Here is a 16,881-nt window from a genome sequence, read left to right on the forward strand (position 1 = left end):
GAGAAAAGGAAGCAATTTTCATAAAAAACCACAGCAGAGTACAGAATTAGGTATTTGAGTTGCAGATGTTGTTTCGATGTATACTTATATGAAAATAAAACATCATCTTACCATAAATATTTCATAAAACAAAAGGATATCAGACATTTTCAAGATTTTCAGTTTTTTTAATATTCCATTTTACACATGCGTACACATAAAATCTTTGGCTAATAAACCAATTCTGAGTATCTTCAAACAGTCCGATTCCGCCCCCACTTAGAATACGAAATATTAGGAAAACAAATCTAAAAACGAGAACACAGACGAATTCCCATATTAATTATGTTGGGGTTCAGGTTTAAAACTGATTATAAAATTGGAATATGAGATTTTAAGATACCAATTTTAACCTTCATTTTGTAAATCCTAGTTGGTAATTTTTTTGAAAAGTTTCAGCTATTTAGCCTAGATTAAGTTGAAACAGAAAACTTGATACAACCATTATCTCATTTCAAATGACTTTCAGTAACTTGTGAACACAAAAAATCTACCTAAAATGGCAGACAGGGAAGAAAACTGAAAAATATGTAAATGATAAACAATTAGGGATAAGTAGAAAAATCTCAAGTAAGAACACTATCAAAAACATAGCAAATCAAAAGATCCCTTACTATTTACCACTTTGAAAATAATGTAGGATTTTGAGGTATTACCGGAATAGTGGAAAATGCAAAATAGAGTATAACATCAATTTGTATTTTTTAAGTATACATGTTTCATGATTGCTTTCAAAATTGGATTTGTCCAAAAAAGCAAAAAATCAAAATAATATTTTTAATAGGAAATGACGAATTTCAATTTAAATAATTGCTAGAACCTCAAAGAATTGAAATACTGTAGCAATGAATGTGGTTAACTAGTAAGGCGAGTAAAGAGCCTCCGTCACGCCTCGATCGGATTTATTAAATTTTTGAATTCTTCTTGATATGTTTATTTTAGGCTTTTCTACTATCAAGCGACATTCTGCTCGGGCTACATTGAACAAAATTGTTCCTTCAATTGTTTTGTTCTTGTATCGTTTCTGCCAGCACTCCCATTTACAATTTTTGTATTTAGTAAAAGTACGATTGTTTTTTGCAAAATATCGTAAATTATCACAAATCCTGAACTTTTGACTGTGAAACAACATGACGATCAGGGAAATTTAGCCGAAAATTTAAATTTGGAAATAGGAATATTTTTTCTTAAAAATTCACAAATTCTCGTTCTTTGAGTTTTCGAATTAAACATTTCAATTTAGAGGTTTTTGGCATTCATCCGTATCTTTTTGCCTTAGAAAAAATTATATAGAAAAAATAGAAAATAGAACAAATTACCTTGGTTTAGAACCTTGTGCAAAAGTTGGGCAAGCCTTGCTTCAAGCCGCGCACAGCTAAACTACAGCTATGGGTTGCCATCTATGGTTGCGACAGCGTTCCCGACTTTACCAAATATTCGTCAATTTCTGGACCAAGTAAATGAGTTTTAAATGTAATTTCATCAAAAAGTTTAAGTCAAATTCCGAGTTATGAGCTTATGAAAATTTCTCAAAATTGTAATTTACCAAGTGTCAAATATCTGCAAAAAAATTCCAAAGCCGCAGAAAAAATTGCTGTACAAAGATATAGAAATATAGATTTTCCTACGTGGTATCTCTTACAAATTCTGAATGTCAAATTTCCATTTTCAGCTTTGATCACTCAAAAGTGCTAAGCCTAAAAAGGTTGTATCATAGCTGTAGGAGGATGTCACGAACTCTCGCAAAAAACCAGCGTTGAATTATTAATTTCAAAAAGTTTCTGAATTTTTAATAGGCTACATCTATAAATGACTCAATATGAACTTTGCCTTTTTTGGTTTGGTCCCAGAATTTTCTGTCAAGGGGCTTAGATTAAGAAGAGATGAGTTTTCAGACACATTTTTTGAATTTAAAATAAAAAAAAATAATGGCGAAAGAAGAACATTTTGAGTTATAGTAGCTCATCAATCTTCAATGTTGAATCTGAATCCAAGATGAAAACACATAGAATGCATATTTTTTATGGAAAGGTTACATTTGCATATAGACTAGAGTTGTCAAGAAGTGCGTCAAGTTGTTTTAGTTGTTCTAGTTTCATCTATGTTCTCGAAACATAATTTCATTGTATACTCACTCTCAATAAAATTGAGACTTGTAGCTACCTAATATGATAAAGCGTTGCTGACAAAATCACGTCACGAAGTCTTGCAATCGATCCTAAAAAACAGTTCAAAATTTAATTTGTGCAAGAATTTGTATAAGTTCCAACGGGAAATCAGAACCAAAAATTTAAATAAAAATCTGAAAAAAGTATTTGAAAAGTATTTATTGTAGGAGGTCATGAAAACTGTAACTCTCAAAATTTATGTTTACTTTTCTTATAGTTAGAATGTTGTTAATTGATTTTGATTTTATACATCACGTAAGCTCCGTACGCTACCTCCGTAAGCTAGCTCCGTAAAAAAACCGGCTGGTTTCCGCGCCGAAACAAACATTTTTTACCATTTCGTATTCCCGAAAATCAATGTTTGCTATTTTTGGATTTTTTTTCATAATTGAATCCGTCTGGAAGCGCCAGCAATGAAGCACAAGTTTTTTACAGAATTATTATTTTTGGCGTTTTTTTTTTGCAATAAATGGTTACTTACATTAAGCACATGCGTGCTATACTTTTACTAATTATCATCTTCCCTGATATACATACTTAATTTGCAATATTTTTATTTTTGCATTATCATAAGCCTAAATTCGTATAGTGAAACAAAGAAAAGAAGAATTAATCATCATACTTGTTTCAATTCTACCCGTAATCAGCCCTTTGAAAATTCGGCGAAGTCGTATTTCCATTTTGTGATAAGTATAAGATAGTCTCATTAGTTTCTGATTTTGGATTTCATTACTATAGATTTCAACACCACAAACCACTTTTTAATTTCCAGAAGCTTCTCTTTCGGACTTTGAGCTCATTGTTTACGCAAACATGGGTACTATCCCCTGAGAACTTTTGATATCATCATAATTGACATGAATCATATTTTCTTGTGTAAATACGTCTGTTAACGGGATGTCATAGGGAGTAAAGCTGGTGGGAATGAGAATCTGTCTGAAAGCGTCAACGATGACGTGCCGATTTTTTGACTTGTTGAAAATGTGTCGTGGCATCATTCTCCGTTTAAATTAAATTATACTATTTAAATGCGCAAGGCGAAAAGCGCATATGATTGCTGGTTGTAGTCAAATCACTCAAAAAGCATGATCCGGTAAGTGGAAGTGCACGAAAAAAGTCAGAAAGCATCAAATTAAAGTCTAATTTTGAACATCTAAAACATGATTCAACATACATTTATTGTACTCCCAAAAAATGTAAATTAATTCAGTTTGAAGTTAAATTCATAATTCACATAATCTTATATATATACAAAATGTCTGAAAATCGTGTCGTATGAATGGGTGCAGAGTTCCATAAGAAAATGTATATAAACGACAAAATCAGTCCGTACTTTTCACCCGAAATGCAGTACAATCTCAGGAAAGAGCACATACATATATGCAGAAAGTGAAAGAAAATAATATAACAAAGGGATTTGATTGATGTGAAATTTTAGAAAAACTGAAAATAATTATCTAAAAATCTGGAATTCTGAATAAGGACGCAGTGACGGATGTAATAAACATGCAGTATTTATTGGAAAATTTTTTGATGAAAAACTATTTTTGTTAATAAATATATTGTTACCTGAAGTTTTCACAAAGAATTCAGAGTCTTTAAACATGTTGTAAAAACGATATTTGGTTTTATCATTTCTGAAGTAATACATCTTTGAACAATTAATAACTGATTTTCTATATTTGACAGCTTTTTGTTTTAAAAATTATCTGTAAAGTCATTCGTTGAGCTGGAAAGCGAAACGGAAACATCAGAACACTAAAATTTCCAATAGAAAAATCTTTGTATCTTATATTTTTTTGGACGTCGTGATAAAAATCTTGGGAAACTACATATGTTCAATTATTTAAACACTTCACTCTCCTTTCCATTTTTTAAAATTTGTTTTAAACAATTCCCACATAAACCGATTTTTTGAGAAACTTTCAACTCGACTAATATCAGTTCAGAAGGTCAACTTTTCACGCTCCTGAAACACATACACTAGTACCTGGCGTCTACCAGTCGGTATAAAATAATACTCGGAAAAAAGTCAAACTTAGAGGACAACGATTGTGAACTTCTTGTTTGTCAGCTGATCATTCGCAATAATCATCACCATCACTTAATATCAATGACCTCAAAAAAAGAAACAAGCAAAGGAAACCGGCATTCATATGTTAGAAGGACACGTGCTGGCATCCGTTCCACACAATCAAGAGTTTCAAACATGATAAGACAGGGACATCTATATCTTATAAACTATTTGTATTTTCCTTTTGTTGATTCTAATGTATTTCGAACATTTTCGAGAGAATCAAAATGTAGTCAGTTACAAAATTTCCAAAAAGATTACTAGGATAGTTTACAAATTTTAAAAAAGTGAAATTAATCAGAATATGAAGCTAGTTTTGAGCATTTCAAGAAAATTATGTTCTCGTTGTTCAATTTTGTAAATCAACTTCTTTAAAAAAAAACTTAAAAATGTAAATTTCAAATTTTTTGTAACAACCCATTAAAAGATCTTTACGGTTTAAACTAAAGTTAGCAAACCTAACTTTTGTTTTTTGAATGGTAACTTTTCAATTTTTCCTCGAGTGGTTCAGAGTTTCTGGATTTCGAGTTATCTCGTTTCTAGTTATAGCAAAAGCTCGAAAGTTATAAAATCAATTATCAAATAATGAAACCCCACCGAAAGAATTCTGGGTATTACGAATTTCTTAAAACCGGACGCCGAACGTTTGGAGGCATCCGGCGCAGTTCGAAGTGATTTTCGATCCGGTACCGACTTGGAACTAACAAAAGCGTTCACTCTAGAAAATTCATGACTAATTTTTAATTCCTGTGTTGTTCCTGATCTAGTTTATTTATTATTTCACATGATTTTAAAGAAATGTCTTAAGGAATATATTCCAATGTCTTTTTCCATTGCTCTCGAAATGAAAAGTCTTTTTCCCTATATGTCTCTCCATGCGCTTGCCCCGCCCAATCCCTTTAACGTTCGTGGCGCTTGACGCATCAGTCATATTTTCTTCTTTTTTTGAACGGATAAAAAGGCGGAGCGTTTTCAACAAAATTGATGTGACCTCCAGATGAACTCCGCCCATCTGATAAGTATAAAAAGATGAATATTAAATCTATCAATCACTTCAATTTCAAGCTCTTCAAAAAGATTGTTAATTTTCATAATTTTTCAGAAGTTTTTCAAAAGCTCCAAGAGAATGTTTTCATTCTTTACATATTTCCTTCTCTCCGCACTTCTTCTCTCCGCTTCATGTCGACAACCTTCCATGGACACCAGCAAAGCCGATCGTATTCTACGAGAGATCGAAATGGAAACAGAACTCGAAAATCAACTCTCCCGAGCACGACGAGTCCCAGCTGGAGAGGTTCGTGCCTGTGGAAGACGACTTCTTCTCTTTGTCTGGTCAACCTGTGGAGAACCATGCACGCCACGTACGTTTAATGCTAAAAATTTTTTAAAAAACCTTAATCTGAATTTATTATTTTTCAGAAGAGGACATGGACATTGCCACAGTTTGCTGCACAACACAGTGCACTCCATCATATATAAAACAAGCTTGCTGCCCAGAAAAGTAAAAACAGTCGTCCAACAAGCCATCTCCGTCGTCAAATAATTTTCAATAGAGTCTAGATTTTCTCCATTCACAAACTTTCCATTTTAATTTCCATGTGCAACCAATTCCTGCTCTCAAAGTTCCAGGCTTCTCCTACAATCAATCTTCAAAAGATCTCTTTCATCCCGTTACAGTAACTTGTTTTCAAAATGATCTCACTATTTATTTTTCTGCAATAAAACTTTTTGAATAAAATTCCTTTCATAATACCCATGTTCAATGATAGAATGAATAATGATTTTTATTATGAAACGGAGGGACGGTTGTCTTTTTTATCAAAAAGGGAAACAACTTTAACTTTTAGATTTTTGATAAAATTACCTCTTCTATGTACGAGCAAAGAACTTCTGATTTTCCGTTAATATTTTTCTAGATATCAAGAATTTTTTTATTGTTTCAATTTAATGAAAGCACTATGCATATACGTAGTCTTAATTTTATATGATGGAAATATTATAATTTGAAATATTAACTTTAAACCCAATTCTTTCAAATCTAAAAAACAGTCATTATTTGGAATCATTGTCGTTTTTGCCATTTTTTGCCGTCTCACGACCCAGCTTTCTAATTGTAAGAGTAATATTGCCAAGATGTGTTTTTTTCAAATACTTTTCCGATTAAAATACAGAATCGAAGTTGATCATCTTCATTTGGTAACTATTATATTATTGTTAGTTTTTTTTTCAAATTTTTTAATAAAACATTATAAAAAGCTGTTACTCACTTTTAAGTCACCGACAATTTTAAAGTTTTCAAAATTAATCGTTAATTTTGCGTTTTTCTTTTTTACTTCGTATTATTCGTATTATACCCGGGTTGAAAAATATTGTCAATTTTAATCTTAATCATCAACTTATTTTTTTCACTTCTTTGATTCACACTTGTTTCAACTATTGATAAAATACGATCGCAATCTTTCACAAAAATTTTTTTTTTGATCTACCTAGTGTATACTCCTCTCCTTTCCGATGGAACAGTATCTTAATGAGAAGAACAACGAAACAACGATAAGGGGAGGAGTCCAGTCCACAGGTGGATCGAAGATATATGCAGTAGAAACTTGTGATCATATTTTCCTGGTAAGATGATTTATTTTTTTATAAATGAAGTAATGTGAAACTATCGATAGGGGCCTCAGAATTGTTAGCTATAATTTTTCAAGACCATACGCGACGTCACACTTTATCTAATCCCGGGTGCATTATTTTATTTTCTCCGACGATTTTGGCAAAAGTTGTTTGATTCAATTCTTCCTCACAGTTGTTTGTTGTAATTTATCTGTTAAACGATTCAATCTAGTTGTGTCTTCCCGTTGTGATCAATTGCAAGTCATACTTCTTTCCTCAATTTATTGTGTCTGCGTAATGTGCAGCTTTCGTCTGAATATTATGAAAATGTCTCTTTTATGTTGCTCTATTGGATTTTCTATCTACATACTTCACCCCGCCCACCCGGCTCCTTGCGCCATGATGTTTAAGATTAGAGCTGGAGGCGGGCTCGAAACTCAAAAAAAATGTTAGCAAGGAGTTCAATTGCTCCTCCCATGTTGGATTGTCTATAAAAAACGAAATATTCAGTAAAATATCATTTACTTTGAATTATTCTCAGATTTGCCACCTGCTTTACCTCAATTTTCCAGACTCAATCGAAACTCTTCAATCTTCAAGGAAAATGCACTCGATCGTCGCCTTGATGCTCATCGGAACAATTCTCCCAATCGCTGCTCTTCACCAGAAGCATCAAGGCTTCATCCTGTCGTCATCCGATTCAACCGGAAACCAACCAATGGATGCGATCTCAAGAGCCGACCGTCACACCAACTACCGATCATGCGCATTGCGGCTCATCCCGCATGTCTGGTCGGTGTGCGGTGACGCCTGCCAACCACGTAAGTTTATTCAATTGAGAATAGCATTTCAACTTAACATCATCTTTCAGAAAACGGAATCGATGTCGCTCAAAAATGTTGCTCCACTGATTGCAGCTCCGATTACATCAAAGAAATCTGCTGCCCATTTGACTAATTGGATCCCAGAATAAGAAGAAGAATCAAGTTCATCTACACACCTACCGTCACCCTCCTGAAACCAACCTAACTCATTATTTTCCTCTGTTTCAACTATCTCATATTTCCAATTCTATCTCAACAAATTTCCGCCTCCTCCTTCTCTCAAATTTTCCTATACTTATCAATAAATAATGGTAACAAAAACTGTTCAGAACTCAAATTTTGCAGATTGCCAACTCAACTGGGAAATTGAAAAAAAACAACTCACGGGCATTCAAGGATTTCAGAACTTTATTTCAGACGGATAGGAAGCTACAAAGTTTTCATATGAACTCAAAAAGAATCGTTCCAGTTTGGTGTGTTGACGCGACAGCATGGCCGGTGGGTGTAGGAGAACCAAGCCGCTGACCGTCAATAGGCGCGGTTGGACTCGGAGCAGATAATCGATAAACGCGTATGAGCAGCAATGTTTTTGTGGGAAGGAATAACATATCACAATTATCACTTTCTGAATTTCCAGTATGTTATGTTTTTCAGATGTTTTCAGATGAAATTTTCTTTAATATTTATCCCGCCAAATTCTTTTTCCTTAATTCTTATTCGGAGTTGGACATCGTTATAGGGCAGATCATAATTTCCGTTTAAATAGGATACTCTCAAGAAATATCTGCCAATGTTCATAAAGAAATGACGTTTTTTTTACTACCCATCTTTAATAACATTAAATTTAGTGTCTTAGTTAGCCTCAAACAAGTCTAAACCCACAGAAAATCCTATGAAATGCTAATTCAAAAATACTGCGGTAGAATTTTCCGGCCAATTGTTGAGCTACTACAGATTAGCAGACGATAATTGAGTAACGCTGATTTTTCAGAACAAGTGCTCGAATGAACGTTCATAATTTCCTCAAAATCTTTTTTGATAATATTTCTTCTATTTTTTAATTTGTTTCTTTTGAAAAACAATTTTCAAAATGTGATATGGTATTTGATCGCGTTAGCTTTTCGCTTTTGGTACCAATTTTTTTTTCAAGTTTGACCCGAAAAAAAAATATTTTGGTTCATAAGTTGGATCAAAGTTAGGTCAAACGTGGGAGCAGCCTGAACCAAGTAGTGTCCGTCTTTTTCTTCAACTCTGCAAAATTTTGCACCAAATTAATATTTTTCGGCCAAACTTGGGCAAGAAGTTGCCTCCAGACCAGGCGACGCAGATCACTATTTTGAAGTCACATTGTTTCCTCCTACATTATCGTACTAATTTTTGATTAAAATTCTCATGAGAGTTCATTATTATTTTGATTAATTAACTTTCAAAATTTCCGAATTTTCTCCCACATTTCCATTGATATCCGTTTCTCTCTCATGCACTATAGCTGCATAATGAATCAGAATTATTCTTGGTTACCAAGAGCTCAGATTCTGTAGCAATCTCAATTGCTGGGTTTACCCACCCCTTCGTGATGCTCCGCCTATTGCACTTTATGATTATACTGATTTTTAGAAAGAGAAGGGGCGTGGCACGTGGCTTACGCAAAGAGATGGATTCGGGGGCCCCTCCCAACTGGAAATTAGTATAAATACTTAGAATATTTAAAAGTTATCATCGTCTTCATATCTTTTGACGAGTATCTAGCAACTCCCCGTACTCATTTTCCGTTATCCATATCATTATAATGAACTCTGTCTTTACTATCATCTTCGTTTTGTGCGCACTCCAAGTCGCTGCAAGTTTCCGTCAATCCTTCGGTCCTTCAATGTCTGAAGAATCAGCAAGCATGCAACTTCTCCGTGAACTTCAACACAACATGATGGAATCAGCTCACCGACCAATGCCACGAGCAAGACGTGTTCCAGCACCAGGAGAAACTCGTGCCTGCGGAAGAAAACTCATCTCTTTAGTCATGGCTGTCTGTGGAGATCTTTGCAACCCACGTAAGTTGAATTAAATGTTTACATAATTCAATTATTTATTTCTTGAACTTTCAGAAGAAGGAAAGGACATTGCGACTGAATGCTGCGGAAATCAGTGTTCTGATGACTACATAAGATCTGCTTGTTGTCCATGAATTTTTACCTTTACTCCGATATCAGTCTCTGTACCATACAATCTCGTTTTTTTGAATCTCGTTTCACCCGTGTCTCATCAAATCTGTCATCCCAGTGGCTTGTACAATAAACCTTGATTGAAATAGAACTTATTTCTTCGTTTGTTTACGGAAGTCTATTTCCATGCGAATTTGGGTGGTTGAAACTCGGGTTAATTGTTCGGCGAGTGCCAAAATGAGCAGTGCGTTCTCTTTCCGCGTCCTTCATCCACTCTAACACTTCCGCCAGTTTATGCTGCTCTTTGAAGATATCACGTGACTTTGAGTAACACCTGTCAATGGAGCCGGCCAGAAATCAAAAGTGCGTTATCATTTGCATCTTCCGATTCGATTGTTGCCGAGTGCATTGTGTAGTGCAAAAAAATCAGAATCCGGTGACGGGGCAGCTGATTGATGAGTCTAAAGCTTTAGAGAGCCCGACACACTCCGGAAGTTGAAGTTACCGAAATTTCAGATTTTATTCGCAGCAACAAATGCAAAAACAACAGCAAATAACTATACAAAAAGAGCTTGAATAAAATTATGTTTTTGCTATTTCGTTTTACGAAGAGTCGTTCGTATTCTAATTATCACTTTGCTTTACTGTTATTTCGACTACCCAGAAATACATAGTTGTATGGAATTAAAAATTCACTGACTATGGTCAGTAAGTTAGATGTCTGCGTTTAGGCCTTAGGTGTGTATTCAAAGAGCATTCAAATTAAACTAGCTTACAAATTCCAATTTCATGTTTAAAAAGCTGAGCATGTTTACAATAAACAGCTAGACATTTCTAATCGATAAAATGAATTTTACATTTTTTTAAACAATACTAAAATGTAATTTGGGCATACACAATTGTATGGAAGTTAAAAATGTTTGAGCTAGAACTTAGAAATGCCATTAGTAGTTAATTTCTGATATTTTGATTTTCCACACCCCATATCAGTTCTTGTTTTGAAATTTTATACCTCCATACGTAACACGTTTTGTGTTTTGTACATGTTAGCTCATCACAATGCAATTTTCTAATTCATTCCTCAGATGGAAATGTGGGAGTTTTAACGTCACAAAAATGAATCGTGATCTTAGATGGGAGGTAATTCAACTACGACACATCGCAGAAACGGGCATTGCTAACGATAGTTTCTGTTTGCGAATTGTTACTCTGGACTAAAACAAAATATTTCCAGATAATTCGGAGTCTGGAATGAAGGCAACAAGTCATGTGCCAAGTTATATATGCACTTTTTCCGTCTGAATAGCTTTCTCAAAGGACAATGCACTATTGGCTACAAGAGTTTCTCAGAGCATATAAAAGGCAAAAATATATGAAATTCGAATCACTTTATCGATGTTCATTCGAACTTGTGGTATATTAATTTTTACTCTTGCCTAATTACTTGTATCATTTTCCTGTCTGGTTTTACGTAATGAATCACATCACCAAAGGTGATAACTAACTCAAAACGCCAACTCAAAATAATTCCTAACGTTGAGTCTAATCACAACGTCATCTAATTGTCATTCGACGTCACTGGATAGAAAATAGATAATTTGAAGGAAAGGCGTGGGATAAGATTTGTCCTTTCGAAGGATTACTGTAGATTTTTTCTTCGATTTCTGTTCAAAACACGTTAATTATTAATAATTACTTGTAGTTTCAAGCTTTGCATTATTTTTCTACTTTTGAAAAGGGCGTTTGAACTCTTACAATTGAGAAGTTGGGGTAGAAGTATTAATAATCTTGTGAACTAATACAAAGTGTAAGTCACAGAAACAACGCAATAACAGTGTTTGTAAAGATAATTAAAAACGAAGTAATGTGAAAAATCTTACTGTAAAATTTTTTATTTTTTCATCGGACAATTTCAAGGAATTGAAAACTGAAATCATACAAACTCCCAATAACTTTTTAGAAAAATGTTGTTCTTTTCTGGGTCCGCAAGATACGAAAATGTTTAAACTATAGGATTTATATTGAAACTGAAAATGCTGCACCGGTATAATGTGAATCTATTAAAAAAACACTATCCGCACTTAGCTCGCGATGTACCCGAAATTCCTCCGTGAGCACAATGGACTCATCGCAATTGAAGACAGTTTCCCAGAATTTTAAATGTTTTTTTTGCATTTTAATTTTAAATAATAAGTTGCACAAATATTGGGATTTAACCTTGATAGGATACTTTTTGATCAGAGAATAACTCTGCAATGCTCCAAGTGGTAACACTCTTTTGACTTCTGATACTAGCGCGAACACCAGCCATGTTGAGTTAAATATAATTCATTCTCCTATGATTTCAACTGTGTTTTGTTAAGCTTAACCGCTAGACATACATCTGAGATTATCATTTACTTTTAGACATATAAACCTACAATTGTAGCTGTACGTACTTGTCAGAAGCGTGTAGTACTAACACTTTCAACAAGTAGTAACTAGTTATAACAAAAAACATGTTTAATCCTACGTGACGTTGTGCTTCGTCAGTCAAAATTTTGGAAAAAGTGGTTTATTTGATAGGTTAATGTATTTTGCTTCACTGACCAGGGATTTTTGAACAGTGTCTACACAAAAAAGTGAAAACCCGATTTTTGTTAGCAAACTACGGAGGCTACGGATGAAATGGTTGCGCAATAATGATACGTTTCAATAGATTAAAATTATATTTGCCTAGACGTTTGGTTTTTTGTAAAACTTAAATTTTGAAACTTTTAATTAGGATTTTTTAAGCTCAAAACAACTGAAAGTTTCGTTACATCGCTAAAAATGGAGCAGGAATCGGAAAGGGTGAATTTTTTAAAGCAAAAAAAATATTGTGGAAAAATGAAGTGTCTTAAAATATGAAATTTATGTCAATTAAGGAGATCTCATTGTAAAAATAGGAGTTTTCTTAATTTACTATTGTTTGAAATTTTGAGAACCATTTCAAACTTGATTGTATGGTAATTTGATACTTTCTGAAAGGAACTACAGTTCCTAACCCTTACACCCTATCACTTCACTAGATTACTACTAACAGTTTAATGGAAGAGGAGCACCTTGAGCAGGAAAAAATCTGTCAGATTTTTTGCAAAAAAAATCCAGAATGTTTGCCTACTTAAAATCTTAAATTCTTAAACTCATCAAAACTCCAAATTAAACAAATCCAAGTTACACGATAAAAGACTAAATATCAGTTTTTAATATATTCGTGCTCTTTGCCTATGCCTTTCATTTATTTTTTTAAACAAATAAAAATTCCAAAATTTTTTTGACTGAATGTTGTTTCAGCCGTCCCCATTGGGCAGCAGAACTGAACGGGTTTCCGAAATAACCGAAATTAAAGTGGTTGCAGTGTCATAATTATTCGTTTATTTTTAAATTCTTAACTTCTTATTAGCCCAAATAAACTTCCATATCCAAACCAATCGATGTTTTGAAGACTTAAAACAAAACAAAACAACCGTAAAAAGTTCCAACCAAAAAACAAAAAGTTTAGCAACAAATCTATGAAAAATCATCAATGTTCAAAACTACTTGTCCACATTAGTTTACATCAAAATTTTCGGAAGTCCATTGAACTTGTTGTCTCATTTAGAGTAAAGTTGAAGCGGTGCCTGTCTACCAACCTTGACATCTTTTCACTTTCATTCTCCGCGTTTTGGAAGTACGTCTCGAATTTGTAGAATCTTTATGTTTGAATCATTAAGAAAGATTATTGCAATCAAAATAGTGCATTTAAAAGTAGAACATCCGCCAAAAGTTCCGTTTTTCCCGTTCCACAACCCATTTTCTGAGTGATGTCTTGAACAAATCAGTGACCTAAGTAAACTACAAAGTTCGTCTGATTCTTCCAATAGGAAGTCTTTTGATGTGATGTACAATAAGGGATTGAATGTATAATTAACGTGACTTGTCTATAAGAGTTCAGACATTGTCTCAAGACACCGTTTCGTAAGTGTGGTTTATGTTGATGTCTTGAACAAAATTGGGGTAATTCTTGACATTTTCAATATTTTTTAACAAAATATCATAACACCAAGGGACAGTTCAAATCAACAATTTCCTTGTAGACTCTCGTTAGACTAATGCACAATTGAACCGGAAGTCTTGAAAGAAGGTTTTGCACGTAGAAACTCAAAGAGTATAATCCGTTGTCTGAAATTCTCACTAGCTACACCAATTGATCAATACACAGACGAATTCAGACACTCCACAAAAGATTAAACATTTTTAAAATAATAAGGAAGTAAACCAATAAAAACTTGTGTTTTTCAAAAAATGGATGAAATATTGGGTCAATCTTTGGTAAATTGAGATTTGTGAATTCCTCATTAAAACATTTTAATTCCTCACGATTAATTTCAACTACTTAAATGATCGAATGATGAAAAATCTGAGTAAATTATAAAATCAAAAACCAGAAGGTTTCAAACGATTTTGCGGAGGTATTGAAATTTGAAGATTTTAGCAGATTTTGAATTTTTACTTTTTAAGTCTTTCAAATGATTAAAAAACATTTTCCAAAAACAGTCTATAATTTTTTTGAATAAGAATATTACATAAATCATTCTTTGACAAAGTTCGATTTGTTTTCCAAGTTATTCATAAAATCGATCTTGCAGCCTAAAATATGTTTACAGTCTCTTTTAGTCTTGCATCCGTTGGTACCACTTGGAACATGATTCCAAGTAAGAATACTACCGAAAACACGGAGTAGTAAGTTTTGAACATGAAATTTCATTGCACCAAATTATATTCTGTATAGCCCTACAATTCACTCCATTTTATGCCATTTTTAAAAACCTTGATATTCGACACACATTTTATATAGGATTTCTTCCTGATGTATCACCAAACTTTTAGAAACGTCAGATTTTCTAATCGTATATGTGGGAGAAAACGTTCAAAAGTGCGCGAAAATGAACTTTTATCAGCAGTTCTTGCAAGGTGTCTGATGCTGAAAAAAAAACTAAATTAAAATAACAGGATTCAAGATCAAGTTTCATGAACCTTGTGGCTGGGATCATAGGTGTGCCGGTTGTTGCCGAAGTTTCCGAGTTCCGCGCATTCTTAATTAGGACTTTAGTATAATTTTCAAGTCAACTTATGAAGAAAAAATTGAAGAATTAAACTTGATTTTGATACAGTTCTTCAATTTCTCTTTATGATAATAACCGCATATGTGCAATATCCTGTGCCACCTAATAAAGTACACCAGTAATAAAGTATAATCAAGTCTCGTGCGCTGATATTTTTCCATTTTCCAGATGGTTTAAAATTGCACGTTTTGTATCGTTTGATACAAAGGAAGTATGTACATGAGTCACTTCTAATTTTCAATACAAAAAGGGGTGTTCAAATTTTCAGACGGATCTTTCAGTTGCCTGATTCGTTGGCAGACATTTATATCCTTAAAATCGGATCTTCTTAATAGTCATCCAGTTTCAATTAGTTTAATCGGATATATTGTACGATACAGAAACACTAGATTTTACTATTAATCACATACTTTGATCCAGACTAATAATTTAAGTATTATCGAAGAAGAAGAAGAAGAAGAAGAAGAGGAGCAATGAGCATGGAATTTGAACCTAAAAGTCAAAAATAAAAGCGTAAATAAGTAATTTAATTTTAATAATTTGAGACGAAATGTTAAAGGTTGAAAGTATCGTGCAACTTCCAGTTTTTCAGTTTTTCCTATTTTCAATTGCGACTGTGTACAGTATTTGGAAAATGAAAATTGTTTCACATCAGAATCTACACATATGGATCAGTTCTAACTTACAATTACAAATTCGTTTGTTTCGATGTGTAATCGCTTAAAACGCAAGTCACGGATTTTCAACCAAGAATTTTGTGAGATTTTTACAATTTGCAGTTAGTCTTGTTCTGTTTTGTAATAGAACTACTAAAGGAAATTTTGGAAGAATAGGTAAATAATATTGATTGAGGTCTTGTTAGAAGGTAGGCATTTGGAGTTAGTTTAAAAAATTCTTCCAAATGTATTTTCAAATTAATTTCAGGGAGAGAATGATAAATTTAAAAATTATTTAAATTGGTATACATATCATGGTGATGGGCCACTTAAATATCGTCAGAGTGACGACTTCCAAACTTATGGTTTTCAAATCGAACTTTCGGAAAAAATTAATCGTCGCAGCTGCCTAATTCAAGTGTTCAACAGTTCAAGTCGCCGAGAGCTTGATGTTTCACGTATTTTTACGACTTGATCCTTAAAACACTTTTTTTCGTTCCCGCTTCATGTACAGATAAGCTTAATCTCTCTAGATTGTCTACAACAACGTTAATACGTGGTACGGTAGGTCTGCAAATAAATCTGGAATTACGTAGTTGGATTGGTGAACACGATGAAGTGTTGGCTCGGTTTTTGATCAGGGATGATTAGGGTGCAAATCAAATTAGTTGATCGAGGTTTTGGTAAATCGATTTGAATCTCAGTCAATCGACAAATCGACGCAATTAAATATGCAAAATTTCAAATAAGTTTTGTATCAAGTTTTAATCCAAACAGTAAGAATTTTCATTTTGTTTATTTTCCAATTTTCGTCTTTGTATTTTCCAGTTCTTGTACAAGTATTCAAATTAAAATTTGCAAATCACGCCAATCTAATCGTAGTCGACATTTTTTTCTGATTTCAAAATCGATACCAAAGTTCTAGTTTGAAACTAAAATTATATGCATATCCTGTCTGCAGAAATTCTTCTCAAAGTTCACACTTCTCAGTCATCAAATTATTTCTCAAAATAATCAACTCATATAACCTTTTAAAAAGTTCAGAAAACAAGTTGGTTTTTGAGATGGAATGGGTGTGTCGTGAAAAATACTAAATCGTTAGATGCTGATATGGAAGCAAGTAGCAGTGACGTACAAAATGCTAGAAAATTTCAGAAAATAGAATATTGGGTTTCTAAAGGAGAGGGATCCACGGTTTTTAGACATGCACAACTATCTATTTTTA

At 33.3% G+C, this 16,881-nt stretch overlaps 3 protein-coding genes and 1 non-coding gene across 4 annotated transcripts; 3 read left to right on the forward strand and 1 right to left on the reverse strand.

The window, feature by feature from the left end:
• The first annotated feature begins 5,377 nt into the window (after positions 1-5,377).
• Positions 5,378-6,020, forward strand: ins-4 (putative insulin-like peptide beta-type 1). Its single transcript, NM_062795.2, has 2 exons — positions 5,378-5,642; positions 5,701-6,020. The coding sequence occupies exons 1-2, from the start codon at positions 5,408-5,410 to the stop codon at positions 5,784-5,786; spliced, it is 321 nt and encodes a 106-aa protein (NP_495196.1). The 5' UTR covers positions 5,378-5,407; the 3' UTR covers positions 5,787-6,020.
• A 548-nt stretch (positions 6,021-6,568) lies between these two features.
• ins-5 (Putative insulin-like peptide beta-type 6) lies at positions 6,569-8,034 on the forward strand. The gene is made up of 3 exons (NM_001393089.1): positions 6,569-6,903; positions 7,464-7,712; positions 7,763-8,034. Exons 2-3 carry the CDS (start codon positions 7,496-7,498, stop codon positions 7,846-7,848), a joined length of 303 nt encoding a protein of 100 aa, NP_001380038.1. The 5' UTR covers positions 6,569-6,903; positions 7,464-7,495; the 3' UTR covers positions 7,849-8,034.
• A 1,413-nt stretch (positions 8,035-9,447) lies between these two features.
• On the forward strand, positions 9,448-10,021 carry ins-6 (putative insulin-like peptide beta-type 5). Its single transcript, NM_062797.3, has 2 exons — positions 9,448-9,763; positions 9,818-10,021. Exons 1-2 carry the CDS (start codon positions 9,505-9,507, stop codon positions 9,895-9,897), a joined length of 339 nt encoding a protein of 112 aa, NP_495198.1. The 5' UTR covers positions 9,448-9,504; the 3' UTR covers positions 9,898-10,021.
• A 151-nt stretch (positions 10,022-10,172) lies between these two features.
• ZK84.14 lies at positions 10,173-10,303 on the reverse strand. The gene has a single exon (NR_051143.1). It is a non-coding gene; the product is annotated as an Unclassified non-coding RNA ZK84.14 (non-coding RNA).
• Positions 10,304-16,881: the final 6,578 nt, after the last annotated feature.

The sequence above is a fragment of the Caenorhabditis elegans genome, chromosome II (genome assembly GCF_000002985.6).
Source record: "Caenorhabditis elegans chromosome II".
Taxonomy (NCBI): domain Eukaryota; kingdom Metazoa; phylum Nematoda; class Chromadorea; order Rhabditida; family Rhabditidae; genus Caenorhabditis; species Caenorhabditis elegans.

Excerpts from the sequence above, each read along its gene's own strand:
- ins-4 (NM_062795.2), top strand. The coding sequence starts at position 5,408 with ATGTTTTCATTCTTTACATATTTCCTTCTCTCCGCACTTCTTCTCTCC. Across the intron at positions 5,643-5,700 it reads TGGAGAACCATGCACGCCAC|AAGAGGACATGGACATTGCC; the intron begins GTACGTTTAATG and ends ATTATTTTTCAG.
- ins-5 (NM_001393089.1), top strand. The coding sequence starts at position 7,496 with ATGCACTCGATCGTCGCCTTGATGCTCATCGGAACAATTCTCCCAATC. Across the intron at positions 7,713-7,762 it reads CGGTGACGCCTGCCAACCAC|AAAACGGAATCGATGTCGCT; the intron begins GTAAGTTTATTC and ends ATCATCTTTCAG.
- ins-6 (NM_062797.3), top strand. The coding sequence starts at position 9,505 with ATGAACTCTGTCTTTACTATCATCTTCGTTTTGTGCGCACTCCAAGTC. Across the intron at positions 9,764-9,817 it reads TGGAGATCTTTGCAACCCAC|AAGAAGGAAAGGACATTGCG; the intron begins GTAAGTTGAATT and ends TTGAACTTTCAG.